The 20591-nt window shown below is 41.0% G+C and overlaps 1 protein-coding gene across 1 annotated transcript in view; it reads right to left on the bottom strand.

Moving 5' to 3' along the window:
• Positions 1-803: 803 nt before the first annotated feature.
• Positions 804-20591, bottom strand: part of LOC133591703 (anthrax toxin receptor 1-like) — a 67315-nt gene continuing 47527 nt past the window's right edge. Inside the window, exons 16-18 of the mRNA XM_061944284.1 lie at positions 19717-19881; positions 19557-19637; positions 804-1588 (exon numbers count right to left, since the gene is read on the bottom strand). Of these exons, the coding sequence (XP_061800268.1) occupies positions 1295-1588; positions 19557-19637; positions 19717-19881 (540 nt within the window). The 3' untranslated portion in view covers positions 804-1294. The remainder of the gene's footprint in view (positions 1589-19556; positions 19638-19716; positions 19882-20591) is intronic.

The raw sequence follows: 20591 nt of genomic DNA, 5'->3' as shown, positions 1-20591 counted from the left end.
AAAACATTTTTTTTTTTAATTTTTTTTTTTTTTTAGACATGTATCTCGTGCGCAAGAGAAACTATCTCGTGCGCACGAGATACATGTCTAAAAAAATAAATAAATAAAAACATATTTTTTTTATAACTTTATACAAAGTTTCTCGTGAGCACGAGATACATGTCTAAAAAAAATAAAAAAATATATAAATATTTTTTTTATAACTTTATACAAAGTTTCTCGTGAGCATGGGATACATGTCTAAAAAAAATAAAATATATAAATATTTTTTTTATAACTTTATACAAAGTTTCTCGTGAGCACGAGATACATGTCTAAAAAAAAAAAAAAAAAGTATATAAAAAATAATTCCCCCATATCCCTTTAGGGGCTCCGTAAAGTACAAATACTTCTGAGGTAGTAATTGGACTTAAAAGGTTTTTGCATTTTTCTTGGTTTACAAAGCTGCTATGAAACAAAATGCTTTTCAATGCCCGGAAAATAATACTAAATTATTACTACTTGTGTCCTGACTGTGGCTCAAAGCAAATGTGTTCCATCCATCCATCCATCCATCTTCTTCCGCTTATCCGAGGTCGGGTCGCGGGGGCAGCAGCCTAAGCAGGGAAACCCAGACTTCCCTCTCCCCAGCCACTTCGTCCAGCTCTTCCCGGGGGATCCCGAGGCGTTCCCAGGCCAGCCGGGAGACATATCAAGTAATTTTCTACCAAAATATGAATATTATATACATGAATATTACTGGAATAGATCACTTTTTATGGGAAACGACAGATAAAAAAAACAAAGTTTATTAGAAAGACAAGTTGTTAATACAGAAATAATGCAAAGGATCATTTCAGTCAGTAAATGAAGTACACGTGAAAATACAAAGCACTTTTTCCTATTTTTAAAAAGGCCACAATCAGTCAGAAGGGTTTGCTCATTAAAAAAAAAAACTAAAGTGAAAGTGAAACCTGACGGTGACTCTGCTTGTGATGTCATCAAATAAATAAACTGGAGAAACTGCCCTGCAGTTGCAACAGGAAGAAAGTTGGCCTAATTTGCAGCAACTTGAGGTCGTCTCCTTGAAAAACATCTTTCCTAATAAAACACTTTTTGCACCTTCTAAGCCCCTTCACAATAAAGCACCCAAGCAAGCAAAGTTAGCATGAAGCTAAAGCTAAACTCCTTAAAATGTCAGCACTTCCTGTCAAGATGGCGTCTTTTGGAAATGCCAAAGTGAGGATAAATATTTCTGCTGTCCAGCAACAAGGCTCGAAGCGTCCCATCAGAGCTTGTGGCTTTGCACTCCTCATCAGAGCCTGGGCGGGGGTCTCGAGGGCGGGGGTCCGGGTGGCCCCGGTGGGGCCCGGGTGGGAGGCGGCCCCCTTGCCGCAGGGGGGAGCGTGCGTGACGGGGGCGTCGTGCGAGGACCTCTGGACGGAGGCTTTGTACGAGGCACCGAGTTGGAGACGAGAGGCCGCTGCTCGGCGGGTGCGGGAGGCAGCGGCGAGGAGGGCGAGGGCGGGGCCTGGTGCTCACGGGGAGGGGGGCGGTTATTCAGGGGGGCGTCGTCATCTTTGACCCTGTGGAAGCGGATGCAGCGACCCTGCAAAACAACACATTTGTTGTCAGGACATTTAGTGAGGGAGAAATAAGTCAATTGGTCTGATCCAGGGTCAAACTATGGCCATCATAACACTTTTTGGTTGTTGCTTTAGGTTACTTTCTCAAAACTGCTCTGTATTTTAAAAAGTAAGAGCAAGAACATGAAGGTAGATACTGTCACCCAGTGGTGCATTATGGGTATTGCTGGAATGAATTAAGCAATAGAAAATGGATGGATGGATGGATGGATGGAATAAGATCCAGCACTCCCTGTGACCCCAAAAGGGACAAGCAGTAGAAAATGGATGGATAGATGGGTGGAGTAAGATCCAGCACCCCCCGTTACCCCAAAAGGGACAAGCAGTAGAAAATGGATGGAATAAGATCCAGCACCCCCTGTGACCCCAAAAGGGACAAGCAGTAGAAAATGGATGGATGGATGGAATAAGATCCAGCACCCCCTGTGACCCCAAAAGGGACAAGCAGTAGAAAATGGATGGATGGAATAAGATCCAGCACCCCCCGTCACCCCAAAAGGGACAAGCAGTAGAAAATGGATGGATGGATGGAATAAGATCCAGCACCCCCCGTGACCCCAAAAGGGACAAGCAGTAGAAAATGGATGGATGGCTTTAATAAGATCCAGCACCCCCCGTGACCTCAAAAGGTACAAGCAGTAGAAAATGGATGGAATAAGATCCAGCACCCCCCGTTACCCTAAAAGGGACAAGCAGTAGAAAATGGATGGATGGAATAAGATCCAGCACCCCCCGTGACCCCAAAAGGGACAAGCAGTAGAAAATGGATGGATGGCTTTAATAAGATCCAGCACCCCTCGTGACCCCAAAAGGGACAATCAGTAGAAAATGGATGGATGGAATAAGATCCAGCACCCCCGTGACCCCAAAAGGGACAAGCAGTAGAAAATGGATGGATGGATAGAATAAGATCCAGCACCCCCCGTGACCCCAAAAGGGACAAGCAGTAGAAAATGGATGGATGGAATAAGATCCAGCACCCCCCGTGACCCCAAAAGGGACAAGCAGTAGAAAATGGATGGATGGATAGAATAAGATCCAGCACCCCCCGTGACCCCAAAAGGGACAAGCAGTAGAAAATGGATGGATGGAATAAGATCCAGCACCTCCCGTGACCCCAAAAGGGACAAGCAGTAGAAAATGGATGGATGGATGGAATAAGATCCAGCACCCCCCGTGACCCCAAAAGGGACAAGCAGTAGAAAATGGATGGATGGATGGAATAAGATCCAGCACCCCCCGTGACCCCAAAAGGGACAAGCAGTAGAAAATGGATGGATGGATGGATGGAATAAGATCCAGCACCCCGTGTCACCCCAAAAGGGACAAGCAGTAGAAAATGGATGGATGGATTGCTTCTACTGGACTGAGGAGCCAGAACACTTGACCTGTGTTGTCTAATGTCTTCCTCTATGGTTATCATCACACAAGTTGGGTCCTCAGGTGGTATTTTACTGTGGTGGCGTCACAAAAATGTGCCCAAATTTGTGAAACTTTCATCCATAACTGTTGAGAATGAGGTCACGTGGGGGTATTGGCAAATCTCGTGAGACTTTAGCACAACAAAGAATATCAAATGAATATTAATGCCGACGTTGTACTGCTTATTTACAACACTAGGGGGTGCTGTTTCCTTCTATTTTGACCCACAGTTGATGAAATTGACACGCAGCAACACTTTCTCTGCTTTTTCTGTGTCGTGTTCGACCCCCCGCGACCCCAAAAGGGACAAGCGGTACTCGATGGATGGATGGATGTTTGTGTTTTGTGACGCCGCCGCAGGAAGTGGGAAATTCAATAAATAAATACACTGTTGGGTAATTATTTAAATGTGTCATTAATTAATCATAGTTGGAATTAAAATATATAAACGTGTTATTTTATTTAATGGGGAATTTATTTGATTAAATCATTAAATATATAATGAAATAATCAAATTGATAATTAAATTATGAAATTATAAATAATTCTACAATAAATTAACAACACATTTATTACAGCCGTCTCTCGTCAAATATTGCAGCTTCACCACATGGCTGATTTTTTATAAGCATATTTTTAAAAATGGTTTAATCCTAAATTCAACATTTTCAAGCATAAAAATACCGAAATGAAGTAAAATGATCAATAATACTACAGTAGTATTGGCCACTAGATGAGACCAAACCAATCAGATCGCGCTGTTCAGCATCGTGGCCTCTGATTGGCTCAGCCTGAGGCAGTGTAACTATTCTGGATTAAAAGAGTGTCAAGGTGTTTAAAGGGTGTTATTTCACGTATAGAGGGCTCTTGTTATGTTGAAAAATATATTTAGAAGGTTGTAAGCGTTTTATAATGCTCTATAGCAATAAAATGATTTGATTTATTTATTTTTATGTTACATTTTTTAAAGAATTTATTAATCAATCAAACAAAACAATACCATAACAATGCAATCCAATTCCAAAACCAAACCAGCAACACTCAGAACTGCAATAAACAGAGCAATTGAGAGGAGACACAAACACGACAAAGAACAAACCAAAAGTAGTGAAACAATAATGAATATTATCAACAACAGTATCAATATTAGTTACAATTTCAACATAGCAGTGATTAAAAATCCCTCATTGACATTATCATTACAGACATTAATACAAAAAAAAAAGAACAATAGTGTCACAGTGGCTTACACTTGCATCGCATCTCATAAACTTGACAACACACTGTGTCCAATATTTTCCACAAAGATATAATAAGTCATATTTTTGGTTCATTTAATAGTTAAAACAAATTTAAGTAATGGATTCCAATATATGACTCATTATTATCTAAACTCAATGCAGTTTTTTCTACTGATATCATCTCCATAGCTTGTGTATACCAGTCAGAATGTGTTGGACTATCAACATCCATCCATTTTTTTAATATTACCCTTTTTGTTATTATGCATATTGAAATAAATGTATGTGTATATATATATATATATATATATATATATATATATATATATATAATCAGTGACGTGCGGTCACTAGAGGCAGGTGAGGTGGGGCCTCACCTGCCATCATGGAAAGAAAAAAAATGTAAAAAGAAAAAAAATTAATTAAATTGTTATATGTATTCAGTGATTATACTATAAAGTTATTTTCCATTTAACTTCACCAGTTTTAGATTATTTTTATTCAAAATCGCTGAATTTTCCCATTTGCCGTTCAAATACTGAGAAGATACGGTGAGGTGATCAGCAGCCAGTTGTGGCACGTCACTCAGTGCCTCAACATGGATTGCGGACTCGGCTAACTGCTGGCCTTCTGTGCAGTGAGACCGTATTGCTATATGAATTATATTATACATTTCCATAGTTTAGTTAGCTGAGGTATATAATGTACAGTGTATTTTGTCAACAACTGTATGTGTGTAACGTATTTCTTGTGCTGAGCAATCATAAAACTGCTGCGAAGACGCACTGTGTGAGGCTCGCAGTAATCCCGCCTCCTGGTGCCGGTTAATGCACCCCCGCCGCAGAATGCACCCCCCGACGGGAGCGCCACACCAACCAAACCCTCCACGTGCAAGACCGAATCCACCCCAAAAAAGTCACTTAACAAGAAGCCAAAAAGTGCAAAAACAACAATGCTCGCGCCGGAGGAGCCGTGAACGACTGCAGGGACACAACATTAGGTACACCTGCAGACTGCAGCACAGATTTCATATTTCATTCATTCACAACTCCTCCAACACGAACACCACTGTTCCCGCACTTATAAGTAAAGGTAAGACCATAATAACGTTTTTTTATTATTAAATGTGCTTTTTTGTGTGCTACAGTTTGTATGTGTAAAGTTAAAGTTTAGTTAAAGTACCAATGATTGTCACACACACACTAGGTGTGGTGAAATTTGTCCTCTGCATTTGAGCCATCCCATGCTCACCCCCTGGGAGGTGAGGGTAGCAGTGGGCGGCAGCGGCGCCGCGCCCGGGAATAATTTTTGGTGATTTAACCCCCAATTCCAACCCTTGATGCTGAGTGCCAAGCAGGGAAGAATGCTGGTATGAGCTTTTAAACATAACCCGTTAACTGCTGCCAATCAACTGGTGAGAAAGATACTCTTTATGGTTCATATGTTTGTAAATCTGACTGTGATGAAGTCAGTGCCTCACCAGTCATGAACCTCACCGCACGTCACTGATATATATATATATATATATATATATATAAAATAATTGATTCCGACTTCGCGTAAATTCGTTCATGTTGGGAACCAATTATCGGCAAAAAAAAGAGAGACTTCTCTGCCACATGTCTATTTTAATTCCAGTGACACATTTAATGATTTCAAAATATATTAATCTTGTCCCATTTGGCACGCCATAAAAAAGTGATTACCAGCATAGGAACCAAAAATGGCGACGTCGTAAAGCGCTGCTCAGTACAACAATTTAGTGTGAACAAGCTGTCATTTCCGTATAAGCTCGGCAACTTCTCGCTGTTGGAAAGTGCTCCTTGAAGGCGCCGCTTTGTGGCAACAGGTGTTAGCTTCTTTTTACACTTTAGCGGGGCAGTTAAGAGCGAGGCATTTTGCCGACACAGGCGAGAGAGTGTTCCGAGGCGGACAGAGGCGGGCCTGTCTCCCCTCCACACCTGCACCACAATAGCCGGGACGCTCGCAAAATTAGGCACACACACATGCGCACTTATGCCGTCTTCCTCCTCCTCCTCCTCCTCCTCTTGCTTGGACACCAAACAGAAAGTAGTTTATGTCTAGGGAGTTTGGGGAAAAATGGCCACAATAGTAAACAGAGGCTGCTAAACATAATTTACAAGGCAGCCAAAGTGGGACGCTTCACTTATTGTTCTCATTGATGGCTCCGTTTTGACTGTGTGTGTGTGTGAGAGTGTGTGTGTGTGTGTCCTTGGTGGTCTGATTATAACACCTTATTAAACAGAGAGGCCCTAAAGTCACACAGGGGCCATTGAGAGGGCCACAGCAGCAGTAGCTTTGTGGCTTGAGGGGCACCATTGTCTGAACGCATGTATGTGAGGGCTGGGTAATTGATTGGGGTCACAGAGGAGAGGGGTGTGTGTGTGTGTGTGTGTGTGTTTGTGTGTGTGTGTGTGTGTGTAAGATTGCTTGGGTCTTGTCACCAGGCTGCAGAGGGAAAGCCAGTTTGTCAGCAGCAGAGCAGCAGCTCAACACCAGCGAGAGCATATGGACACAATGAACACAAGCTCATGAATATGTGTGTGTGTGTGTGTGTGTGTGTGTGTGTGTGTGTGTGTGTGTGTGTGTGTGTGTGTGTGTGTGTGTGTGTGTGTGTGTGTGAGAGAGAGCATGCCTCCACCAGAACATATGGCCTGAATGGAACCTCTGGCTGGTGAAGAAACAGGACAATGAGGTTAGGAAGGGAGGCTGCACTACAAACTCAAAGCTAAAAGAAGGATGCAGATGATGATGAGATTCATGAAATAATAAGACATGTCTCACTCCGAGATGACATTTTCAGTTCAAGTGTTTTTCATTTGATAAGAAGGCGGCAAAGTATCGTAAGAATTTGCGTTTGGGGGTATTGATGAACAATTGTTAGAGGTTCGCGGACACGACCACGATGACGTTGACAATAATGAATATTCATGTGTTGAAGGAAGTATGATTTATTCTCAAAATAAAAAAAAACTGTCATTATGGGGTATCGCATACTTGCCAACCTTGAGACCTCCGATTTCGGGAGGTGGGTGGTGGGGGCGTGGTCGGGGGTGGGGCGGGGCGTGGTTGGGGGCGTGGTTAAGAGGGGAGGAGTATATTGACAGCTAGAATTCACCAAGTCAAGTATTTCATACATATATATATATATATATATATATATATATATATATATCTCTACATCCTGAAAATATGCAAACAAACTGTGTTTAGATAATTGATACTTCAAACTTGCATAAATAAATCTTAAGGAATATAACATAACTTGGCTTCTGAGAGTTTCAAAATATAATGAATAAAATGCTAAAGTTGTTGATAAACAAGCAATTATTTTAATAATTAAATATGGTCATTTAAAATGAATTATGATAATTTAAAATCAATTATTTCAAATATGTTTATTTTAATGTATAATATTATGGCTGGATGTAATAAGGAGTCACGAAAAAATACAAATAAAAATACAATTAATTTTGATGTTTTCAGCAAAATATAGTAAAAATGTATTTAGTTATTTTTTTTTTTTTGCTTGATAAATATATTTATTTTTAGGTAAGATAAACATAATAATACAATGTATCTTTAGTCTGGATGATTTAGTTCTTGTCACCCTGTTGTCCTCCCGTCATGAAAAAAAGGCTGTCCTCACTCAGGTCCGCATGGAGCTGGAGGGGGCGTGGCTTCCAGCTCCGGCTGAAAATTGGGAGATTTTCGGGAGAATATTTGTCCCGGGAGGTTTTCGGGAGAGGCGCTGAATTTCGGGAGTCTCCCGGAAAATTCGGGAGGGTTGGCAAGTATGGGGTATCGGGAGTAGAATTTTTAGAACAAAATAAACGTATTCCATTTCGGAATAAGGCTACATGTAACATAACAAAATGTGGAAAAAGTGAAGCGCTGTGAATACTTTCCGCATGCACCGTACGTCACTGCCTTGTTTACGAGTTATGCACAGTCTTACTTCCTCCCTTTGGCCATTGTTTACTTCCAAACCTCAACTTGCTTGAAGTAAAACTCCTTAAAACCCCTCCAGCTTGCCTCCTTAGACCAACATCTTTCCAGGCCTTAAGACATTGCCCTTCTGTCACGAACAAACAAACAAGATGTAGTCAGTCTGCTCTGCACAGGCTGCTTGCCTTTATAGTAAAGAAGAAGAAGAAGAAGGAGGAGGATGTGAGTGAAGACACGCATGTGACCTGACAGCTCAACCTTGTCACCTTGCATGACATGACAGTGGATTCCTCACGTAAGCAAGATGCTGCACTAAACTGTATTGCCCTGAAACTTCATTGGACTTGTGTGGAAGGAAGCCAAGACAAAACTGAATGATAAAGATCCATGAACATTCTGCGCAATAAGGAGGTGCAATTAAAAATGTCTTATTTGAGCCACACCACACATCCATCCGTCCAGCCATTTTCTTCCGAGGTCTGGTCGCGGGGGCAGCAGCCTAAGCAGAGAAGTCCAGACTTCCCTCTCCCTAGCCAATTTGTCCAGCTCCTCCTGGGGGATCTATAGTCTTCCTAACGTGTCCTGGGTCTTCAACGTGGCCTCCTACCGGTTGGACGTGCCCTAAACACCTCCCTAGGGAGGCGTTCGGGTGGCATCCTGACCAGATGCCCGAACCACCTTATCTGGCTCCTCTTGATGTGGAGGGGCAGCAGCTTTACTTTGAGCTCCCTATCTCTAAGGGAGAGCCCCGCCACCCGGCGGAGGAAACTCATTTCGGCCGCTTGTACCCGTGATCTTGTCCTTTCGGTCATAACCCAAAGCTCATGATCATAGGTGAGGATGGGAACGTAGATCGACCGGTAAATTGAGAGCTATGCCTTCCGGCTCAGCTCCTTCTTCACCACAACGGATCGATACAGCGTCCGCATTACTGAAGACGCCGCACCGATCCGCCTGTCGATCTCCCGATCCACTCTTCCCTCACTCGTGAACAAGACTCCGAGGTACTTGAACTCCTCCACTTGGGGCAGGGTCTCCTCCCCAACCTGGAGATGGCACTCCACCCTTTTCCGGGCGAGAACCATGGACTCGGACTCGGAGGTGCTGATTCTCATCCCAGTCGCTTCACACTCGGCTGCGAACCGATCCAGTGAGAGCTGAAGATCCTGGCCAGATGAAGCCATCAGGACCACATCATCTGCAAAAAGCAGAGACCTAATCCTGCAACCACTAAACCGGATCCCCTCAACGCCTTGACTGCGCCTAGAAATTCTGTCCATACAAGTTCTGAACAGAATGGGTGACAAAGGGCAGCCTTGGCGCAGTCCAACCCTCACTGGAAACGTGTCCGACTTACTGCCGGCAATGCGGACCAAGCTCTGGCACTGATCATACAGGGAGCGGACCGCCACAATCAGACAGTCCGATACCCCATACTCTCTGAGCACTCCCCACAGGACTTCCCGAGGGACACGGTCGAATGTCTTCTCCAAGTCCACAAAGCACATGTAGACTGGTTGGGCAAACTCCCATGCACCCTCAAGGACCCTGCCGAGAGTATAGAGCAGCCACACCACACCGTTGCTGCTATAAACAGCTTTGCTGGATTCTGTTTCAAAGGCAAAAGCGAATCAATGCCGAATCTTCAGCTCAAATGTGGATATTTTATGGGAGCACTGTGGTGTCTGCCAGCACAGAGTCAAGCATGTGGAAGGGATAGCAGGAGACAGGCCACTTGGCTGCTCCATGTTTCATAGCAAACAGGCTTTGCCTAACTTTGACAGTATATTCCACATGCATCTAGATAACAACAAGAAGTTTATCAGAATGTTCTTAAGTCCAACCATGTCTAGGAACTACAATCGACATCATGATAAAAAATGGAGGCAAGTCTTGTCTTGATCGGATTTATCCTTTGGAGTCGCAGATACAAATAATCTCTTCCACTGGGTCAAATGCAGAGGATAATTTCACCACACCTAGTTGAAGTTAAAGTACCAATGATTGTCACACACACACACACACACACACACACACACACTAGGTGTGGCGAAATTATTCTCTGCATTTGATCCATCCCCTTTGATCACCCCCTGGGAGGTGAGGGGAGCAGTGGGAATCATTTTTGGTGATTTAACCCCCAATTCCAACACTTGATGCTGAGTGCCAAGCAGGGAGGTGATGGCTTCCATATTTATAGTCTTTGGTATGACTCGGCCGGGGTTTGAACTCACAACCTACCGATCTCAGGGCGGACAGTGTGTGTGTGTGTGTGTGTGACTATCAGTGGTACTTTAACTTTAACTATACAAAGTATTTCAATGGTTGGAATCTGCGCTTTTGCATGATATACTAGTTACTATGGTAATCTAATTAGTTACTATGGTAATCTAATTAGTTACTATGGTAATGTAAGTCACAGCAGCTCAGACGAGGCACCAAGCAGTGTGGGTGGGGAGCGTTTCCACAGAGTGTTTCCAGAGCGGCCAGCCTGAAATGCGGGTGTCAGGGACAGACGCGGAAAGAGAGTTTTACCAGAAAGTTCTAAAGCTTAGTGCTATATCAGATTGTAGGTGGTTTTTTTTTTACTCGTCAGGTTCATATTTCGCTGTGTTTGTTGCATTTTTGTTGCGTTTCGCTTGATTGTAAAATTATGAGAGGGGGTGTGACGTTCATATGTTGTCAATATTCAGTGTTTTATCGTTTATAGTTAATATTGTACAAAACACATTCTTTATTTTCATGTGCATTCTAGGTGTCTCATTCAGTAAAAAATGTTTTTAATTCCATTCCGTTTTTCAGGCGGTCTGTCATAACGTTTTCAGGCATTCAATCAGACATTATTGTGAGGTTTTGTATTAGTGTTCCTAAAATCAGATATACCGGCCCCCAGACACATTTGTTTCTCTAAATGTGGCCCCCCTAGTCAAAATAATTGCCCAGGCCTGGTCTAACCTGACTGATGTCAACATAGCTTGTATCAATCTTAGAATTGATTTTAAAACCTTGCTGTTTGTTTTTAAAGCTTTACATGGACTGGCACCTCAATATATCTCGGACCTCATCCAAATTTACAATCCTGCGCACGCTCTGAGGTCCGAGAGCCAGCTCCAACTCGTGGTGCCCAAGACCAGACTTAAAACCAGGGGAGACAGGGCCTTCTCTGTGGTCGGCCCTAAGCTCTGGAACACTCTACCCCTCCATGTTCGAACTGCTCCCACAGTGGAGTGTTTTAAGTCTCGTCTTAAGACCCACTTTTATTATCTATGTGAGTTGTGTGGTCCTCTGTTGTCCTCTGTGTTTTTAAAAATTTGATTTCTATTTACTGTTTTAATTGGTTTTTACCCTTTAAAATCGTTTTTAATCATATTTATTTTATATTGGTTTTATATGTATTTATTTTATGTTTTTATTAAGTCATTAGTGGAGCTAAGGATAATATTTGAATATTGTTTTTAATATTGTTGTGCAGCACTTTAAAAGGAGGTTCCGCAGCCTCCGTAGCAGAACCTCCAGGTTCTGTAACAGCTTCTTCCCTCAGGCCGTAAGACTCTTGAACGCATCATAATAATCCCCCCAAAAATGGATTACGGTAACTGGCTGGAATATAAAGACAATATAACATACATCCATAAACGTGGATGCATATGCAAAAGTGCAATATATTTATCTGTACAGTAATCTATTTATTTATATCTGCACTTTATTGCTCTTTTATCCTGCACTACCATGAGCTAATGTAACAAAATTTCGTTCTTATCTGTACTGCAAAGTTAAAATTTGAATGACAATAAAACATACTTGCCAACCTTGAGACCTCCGATTTCGGGAGGTGGGGGGTGGGGCGGGGGCGTGGTTGGGGGCGGGGCTAAGAGGGGAGGAGTATATTTACAGCTAGAATTCACCAAGTCAAGTATTTCATATATATATATATATATATATATATATATATATATATATATATATATATATATATATATTAATATATATATGAAATTTTTGACTATCATTAAATTCTAGCTATATATATATTTATTTTATTATATATATATATATATATCTATATATATATATATAGATATATATATATATATATAATAAAATAAATATATATATAGCTAGAATTTAATGATATATATATATATATATATATATATATATATATATAGATATATATATATATATATAAAAGAAATACTTGAATTTCAGTGTTCATTTATTTACACATATACACACACATAACACTCATCTACTCATTGTTGGGTTAAGGGTTGAATTGTCCATCCTTGTTCTATTCTCTGTCACTATTTTTTTAACCATGCTGAACACCCTTTCGCAGGTACCCAGAAAGGTTTCGAGTACCACCAAAAAAACTGAATCTCTGAAGACAGTATAAAAATCTGTGTTAAAGGTGTACAAATACTGTCTGTATAATAAGCATGTTATTTTTTACAAATGAGGGTTAAGAGTTCAGTACTAAAAAAAAAAGAAAAGAATGTGGCTTAAGTACAGTTTTTTAATTGAGCTGCTGCATTTTTTGGTTTGGGTTGTTTATTTATTTTTGAGTAACTTCTATTCATTTCTAAAAGGGTAGGAATGTAATAGTGATCTATGTTTGTCTGTTGCCATCTCCTGGTGAATGTTGGCTATAGCGTACTGGGGTTACTTTTTGGTTGGCCAACGATTTACGTGGTGTTGCGCACCTGACGTCACTCAGGTCCGCACAAAGCTGGAAGGGGCGTGGCTTCCAGCTCCGCCTGAATTTCGGGAGATTTTCAGGAGAAAATTTGTCCCGGGAGGTTTTCGGGAGGGACGCTGAATTTCGGGAGTCTCCCGGAAAATCCGGGATGGTTGGCAAGTATGCAATAAAAGGAAGTCTAAGTCTAAAAAAGGGAAAACAAAAGTTGCCATTGTCACTTTAACATGTGCAATAAGAAGAGGGATGGGTCATTAGTACTTTACAACACAGTTTTGCCTCATTTCAGTACATTTTAATTTTGCTCTTTCTTCTGGTGGCGAACTTTAAGAAAATGAATTGGGTGCATTTTGTTAGTTACTGCGGTAGAATCCAGGTTCAAACTGCCGTGCTTTTATTTTGACACTTGCTTTGCACTGAACCGGTGGTGTTGCTTTGTTGACGATGACAACGAAGCTGACAATACCACAACATGTCCACCTTGCGGGTGGCGCGGGACTTGAATTGGTGGACGTCACCGTATTGTCAACTGTGGTTCTGTAAAGCACAGGTTGAGGAACTAGACAGGCCCTGTGACTGACTGGTGACCCGAGTCCAAAGTCCCTGAGCGGGATAAGCGAGACAGACAATGGATGGATGATTGCGAGACGTGTGGCAGACACTTAAAGTCAGGCCCTAAACGCTGTAAGAGGTGAGTGAGAATATGTGTTGGATGAAATTAGGCCAAAGTGAGCCTTTAAAGCGAAGTGATTGGGCGACTGACAGAGTAGAGGGAGGGGGGGGGCGTCCATACTGGCGTGCGCCCTCTGGCTCAAAGCGTGCTGTATGACGGAGCATCGTGCCATCAGCTGTGGGGACAAAGGAAAGGGAATCTTGTGTCACAATATGGCTCGTGGCCTTTAAACTGCCCATCTGTTTGTGTGACGCTCAGTGGGGAGCGCTGACACACAACGTACAGTGACAAGCGCGCGCACACGTGCGGCGCACTGCGTGGAACGCAAAGACAACGGAGCGTGGCAGGAAGTGGCAGCACGCTGATAGCCGTTTGCAGAGGCAGCGAGGTAAAAGTAATGCGAGGAGAAAGCAGGACGAGGGCCGCCGTGACACTGGATAACAATCTTTGGAGCTTTGCTGTGCTTTTCGCCAAGCAGCTATTACAAATTTTAGCAGTTGTTCTCAGATTGATGTGGTGTCGTGTACACCACCTTTTAAAAAGTTTTTTTTTTTACCTGATGGGTCATGGGATTATTTTTCAAAAGACTAATACTAATCAAATGTAGATATGCTAATAAATTGAAGTTAAATAAAATAGCCTGCATCTCAGATATGAGTTATCAGCGACATTATGAATAGAGATGTCCGATAATGGCTTTTTTGCCGATATCCCGATATTGTCCAACTCTTAATTACCGATTCCGATATAAAAACCGATACCGATATATACAGTCGTGGAATTAACACATTATTATGCCTAATTTTGTTGTGATGCCCCGCTGGATGCATTAAACAATGTAACAAGGTTTTCCAAAATAAATCAACTCAAGTTATGGGAAAAAATGCCAACATGGCACTGCCATATTTATTATTGAAGTCACAAAGTGCATTTATTTTTTTAACATGCCTCAAAACAGCAGCTTGGAATTTGGGACATGCTCTCCCTGAGAGAGCATGAGGAGGTTGTGGTGGGCGGGGTTGAGGTGGGGGTGAGGGTTAGGGGGTAGCGGGGGGTGTATATTGTAGCGTCCCGGAAGAGTTAGTGCTGCAAGGGGTTCTGGGTATTTGTTCTGTTGTGTTTATGTTGTGTTACGGTGCGGCTGTTCTCCCGAAATGTGTTTGTCATTCTTGTTTGGTGTGGGTTCACAGTGTGGCGCATATTTGTAACTGTTAAAGTTGTTTATGCGGCCACCCTCAGTGTGACCTGTATGGCTGTTGACCAAGTATGCCTTATATTCACTTGTGTGTGTGAAAAGCCGTAGATATTGTGTGATTGGGCCGACACGTAAAGGCAATGCCTTTAAGGTTTATTGGCGCTCTGTACTTCTCCCTATGTCCGTGTACACAGCGGCGTTTTAAAAAGTCATAAATGTTACTTTATGAAACCTATACCGATAATTTTGAAACTCATTTCTGATAGTACATTTTAAAGCATTTATCGGCCGACATCCCTAATTATGAATATTTATATGAAGTTTTTTTCTAAAATAATCTTTGTTTAATTGTACAATCCTCCCTCGCTACATCGCGCTACAAAGTTTGTGTTGCACTCTAAAGCAGATTTTTTTAATTTTTTTTTTATAGCATATTTTACCTATTTTTGTCCTAAATGATACATTTTCAAGCCTACACATGGATAAATGAACACTAGGGATGTCCGATAATGGCTTTTTGCCGATATCCGATATTCCGATATTGTCCAACTCTTTAATTACCGATACTGATATCAACCGATACCGATATCAACCGATATATACAGTCGTGGAATTAACACATTATTATGCCTAAATTGGACAACCAGGTATGGTGAAGATAAGGTACTTTTAAAAAAAATTAATAAAATAAAATAAGATAAATAAATTAAAAACATTTTCTTGAATAAAAATGAAAGTAAAACAATATAAAAACAGTTACATTGAAACTAGTAATGAATGAAAATTAGTAAAATTAACTGTTAAAGGTTAGTACTATTAGTTGACCAGCAGCACGCACAATCATGTGTGCTAACGGACTGTATCCCTTGCAGACTGTATTGATATATATTGACATATATTGTAGGATCCAGAATATTAATAACAGAAAGAAACAACCCTTTTGTGTGAATGAGTGTAAATGGGGGAGGGAGGTTTTTTGGGTTGGTGCACTAATTGTAAGTGTATCTTGTGTTTTTTATGTTGATTTAATAAAAAAAACAAAAAAAACCCCGATACAGATAATTAAAAAAACCATACCGATAATTTCCGATATTACATTTCAACGCATTTATCGGCCGATAATATCGGCAGGCCGATATTATCGGACATCTCTAATGAACACCAATATCAATGCTAGAGTAGTATTGGCAGCTCGATGAGACCAAACCAATCAGAGCGCACTGTTCAGTATTGTGGCCACTGATTGACCCAGCCTCAGACAACATCCAGTCTCGCCTTTACAAGTGTAAAGGTGAGTATGTGAGTGTTATTTTAGGTCTTGAGTGCTCTTATAATGTCAAAAAACGTATTTAGAAGGCATTTTATGCTCTAACTATAAAAATATTTCATTTATACTTAATAGTTTCCCCTTCGCGGGAATAAATTTACCACGGTCAGGCCTAGAATCAATTACAGTGGAACATAGATTTTCTAACCCCTCTAGTTACAAACTTTTAGATCGAGCTAAATATGCCCCTGTGTACGAACGCTTCATTCATTCATTCATTTTTGTGTACTCTTCTATTTGCTAATAGCAGCTTCGCAAACACTTGCACACACACAACAGAACAGAAGGTCATCAACTCGACTGGCCTAAGAGTACAACATTAGCAGTCAATCTTCCTTTCCACAAAGTTTGGTGACTAATGTCAATTTGGTTCCGTTAAAATATCATTTGTAAAACGTTTGCGCAAGTTTAAAATGATCACATTGCTAGTTTTCGTTAGCCTGTCAATAGGCTGGTCCTTTGTCATTTAGCATTAAGCTAGTGGTAAAAAAACAACATAATCCTGTACAGTTGTATTGATTTTTTCAGTTTATGCTAAACTGTATTGTTTTCATTTTTTATGAAAAGACAAATGATACAATAATTAATTTTTCAAGCTGAGACTCACTGACTTTGGCTCATTTTCTGTGAAGAACATATATCAGAATGCATATTTAATGACCACACACCATACACCCCCCCTACACATTTCTATTACATATAAGATGTCCGGGTCCATTGGACCCGGGGCTAATAGAAGTGTGGAAATTGATGTTCTGTGTACCACACACGCACACCCACACACACACAGGAGGAGGACAGAGTGTAGGTACACAGAACATCAGAGGGTCAAATGTGCGAGAAAATGAGAGCAGACAGTGTTGACAAACAATGTTGCAAACTTGTGTGGGAACCGCAGGTGCAGAAACACAAAAGAAGAATCCCTGTGGGATGCAGAAACTGGCAGAGAAATTTTCCGTGCAACGTTCATATTATTGTTACTCAGCCAGGGTTTGTGGGTCTGATGGACCCGTTGCATTTTGTGGCTTTTAATGCCTCACAATCAAACACTTTTATGTTAAAATACTGAACAGATGTTTATTGGGATAAGGTAAACATCTGTTCAGTATTTTAACATAAAAGTGTTTGATTGTGAGGCATTAAAAGCCACAAAATGCAACAGGTCCATCAGACCCACACACGCTGGCTGAGTAACAACAATATGAACATTACACAAGGGTTAACATGAACATGGTAATGCATGCATCCGTTATTTTCGTATAATTTACAACTTTTGGCAATGGAAAATGTCCAATTGGGAAAGTGAAAACAGCTGTATAGTGTCAGCGGGTTGCTTATTTTGGTAACATCCAACGCATGTATCGAAAATCTATTTTTAAGGACAACTTTCTTTGTATAGAATCAGAAAGTTATAATTGAGGCATTTTGGTATTCCAGTTTAACTTTGAAGTCCACATGCAAACTCTTCGCACTGCTGCTTGTGCGGCCAATGTCCTCTTTTCTGTTCGTTACGGCATTCAGTGGGAATTCTGGTGTCACTCGCTGCCCTCTCCCCTCCTTTGTTTCTATATGAGCGGCACCATTTCATTTTCCGCAGTTAATGGGGCATGAAGGCAGTTGTGCTCATTGTTAGACATCTCTGTGAAGTGCCTCTCAAAGTTCTGTCTTCACAAAGACAGCTTAGAATTTAGGAATGGAAAAAAATGTCGGGGATGAACGCATTGACGGCGTCTTCTTTTATGGACTATACACTTACTGTTGCATGCTCAACTTGAATGGTGCGATACAGGGAACAAGTTGAAACATTTTCCTATGACGGGTGACAATGACGCTATTGACAACAGTGCAGATGTTTCACCATGGCAACCAGCGTGATGATGAAAACATGCCCCAAGGGGTTATAGGGGTGCTGTATGAGGGTCCAAGGTTAGAAAACAGTTCTAGTCCTGTTACACCCTTGAATGGCGCACAATGCTGTCACTGTTTAAGGGGTCGCAGCGCTGGCGACCCAGAGTAAGGCACATCTAAGGAATAGAGTGGGATCTCAACACTGCAAAAAGTCAGTGTTCAAAAACAAGAAAAAATAATACAAAAATGAGGGGTATTTTATTTGAACTAAGCAAAATTATCTGCCAATAGAACAAGAAAATTTGGCTTGTCAAGACTTTCCAAAACAAGTGAAATGAGCTAACCTCAATGAACCCAAAAATACCTTAAAATAAGTATATTCTCACTAATAACAAGTGCACTTTTCTTAGTAGAAAAAAAGAGATCTTTTTTTGCTCAATATGTTGAAAAATATTCTTAAATTAAGTAAATGCTAGTGCCATTATCTTGACATAATGATATGCGCTCGGCATTACATTTCTTGAAACCAGCAAACTTATACTAAAAAATAATGTATTGTTCTTAATGGAAAGGCAACAAGGCAACCGCTTGTTACTCTCGGGGTCTCCTAGCCGCTCAGGCAAATCAAATTGTCTAAAAATGCATTTTTTCGTCGATAACATGATATCAACGTGCCAAGTGCGTGCTCTTTCAGTCAATTAGTGCGCATATTTACAGCCCGGCCCCCGGCCTAAATTTTTTTAACCGTAATTTGGGGGAATTTATCTGAATGTGCATGAACTATTTCTGTTCAAAATTGTTTGAAATGTCGCATTTTAAATGTTTAAATATTAACTGTCAGTTTACTGTACTGTGCCAACTGTACTACTATATGAGTACGTGTTTTCTATTGTTTCATTGAAAATAAAACAGCAAAGTCAATTTGGCTGTCATCTGTTTTAATTATGAGACACAATTGTGTCAAATTCATGATTTTTTTTTTCATGCTTGAAATAAGAAATTATTACTTTAAAAAAGTAGTTTTATACTTGTGAGTGTTGATGACACAGCTTTGCAACAGTTGATATTCTAGTTTCAAGCATGTTTTACTCAATATAGGTCATACAATCTCAGCTACAAGCTGTAATATCTTACTGAGATAATTTAGGACCAAAACCCTTAAAACAAGCAAAAGACTCTAACATAAAATCTGCTTAGTGAGAATAATTATCTTATTACACAGAAAATAAGCAAATATCACCCTTATTTGAGATATTTAATCCTACTTAGATTTCAGTTTTTGCAGTGAAGGCCATTTACACACATGATGTGTATAAGAATAAGCTGCTGTTCTTGTGTAAATATTGCACACTGACATACAACGTGACTACATATGTTTTCTATCTTTGCGAGCATGATGTCTGCAATTTTGCTCTTGTGGCGCTTTTAAGTGGTTGCTACCCCTCCCCGAAAATGTCCCTAATCATAGCGAGCATCAGTCAAAAATGCCCGCTGTGTCTGGTGTGCACATTTTGTTTTTGTTGCATGTTAACTGAAGCAGGAAAGCAAGCTCGTACTTACCTGATCTCCAGGCTGAGGTCTCATGAGCGATACCTGGTCGTAGCCTCGTCTAAAGAGAGCCCACAGAGCGTCGAGCTTCCCCTAGAGAGAGACACATGCGCGAGCAATGCTTATAAATGTCAGAAATCACCCTTAAAGCGTGCTTAAAATGATTATTTACCTGAATGGGAGTGTACCACCTCCTCTGCTGGTAGGCCCGGCGTGTAGGTTTCCGAGGTTTGGGCTCGTAAGGTTCAAATTCTTGCTCTGGCATCTTGACGACAGCATTTTTAGGTTTGTCCAGCTTAGCGCCCTCCTCAGTGGAGCCCTTCTCACCCCAGCGCACCTGCATGACAAGACATCAACAAGGAACACATTAGATGGTTGCACTAATGCGGGGGTCAGCAACCCGCGGCTCTTTAATGCCACACTAGTAGCTCCCTGGAGCATTTTTAAAAAAGGTTTGAAAATGGAAAAAGATGGGGGAAAAAATACTTATTTAGTTTTAGTATGTTTTTTGTTTAAGGACAAACTTTCCCGATTGTTAGAAAGCCCACTGTTTAATATGTTTGTGTGTATGCTTCACTGAGGAGAGGATTTGGTGAATATCGTTTTGTCCTACTAATTTCGGCGGTTCTTGAACTCACCATAGTGTGGAGTGTGACGCAACAGTTTGTTTACATGTAAAATCTTCCACTCCTTCTTTGTCTCATTTTGTCCACCAAAAGTTTTATGCTGTGCGTGAATGCACAAAGGTGCACTTTGTTGATGTTATTGACTCGTTGTAGTACTAATCAGGCATATTTGGTCAGTGCATGACTGCAAGCTAATCAATGCTAACATGCTATTTAGGCTAGCTGTATGTAGGGATGATACTCTAAACCGGTTTTCCCGGTTGTTCGATAAGAAAAGAACCGAGTCCTCGGACTCGAATCCCTTTTTGAGAACCGGTACCCGTTATCGAGACCACTATAGTAAAGAAAAAGAGTTGGTTCTTTATTCGAATCCCTGGGAACGAATCTCGTCCCGACCAGAAATGCCCTTTGAGACATCACA

Source organism: Nerophis lumbriciformis, linkage group LG02, assembly GCF_033978685.3.
Source record: "Nerophis lumbriciformis linkage group LG02, RoL_Nlum_v2.1, whole genome shotgun sequence".
Lineage (NCBI taxonomy): Eukaryota > Metazoa > Chordata > Actinopteri > Syngnathiformes > Syngnathidae > Nerophis > Nerophis lumbriciformis.
Note: the sequence above shows the minus strand (reverse complement) of the source record. Positions and strands in the feature narration are given on the sequence as shown.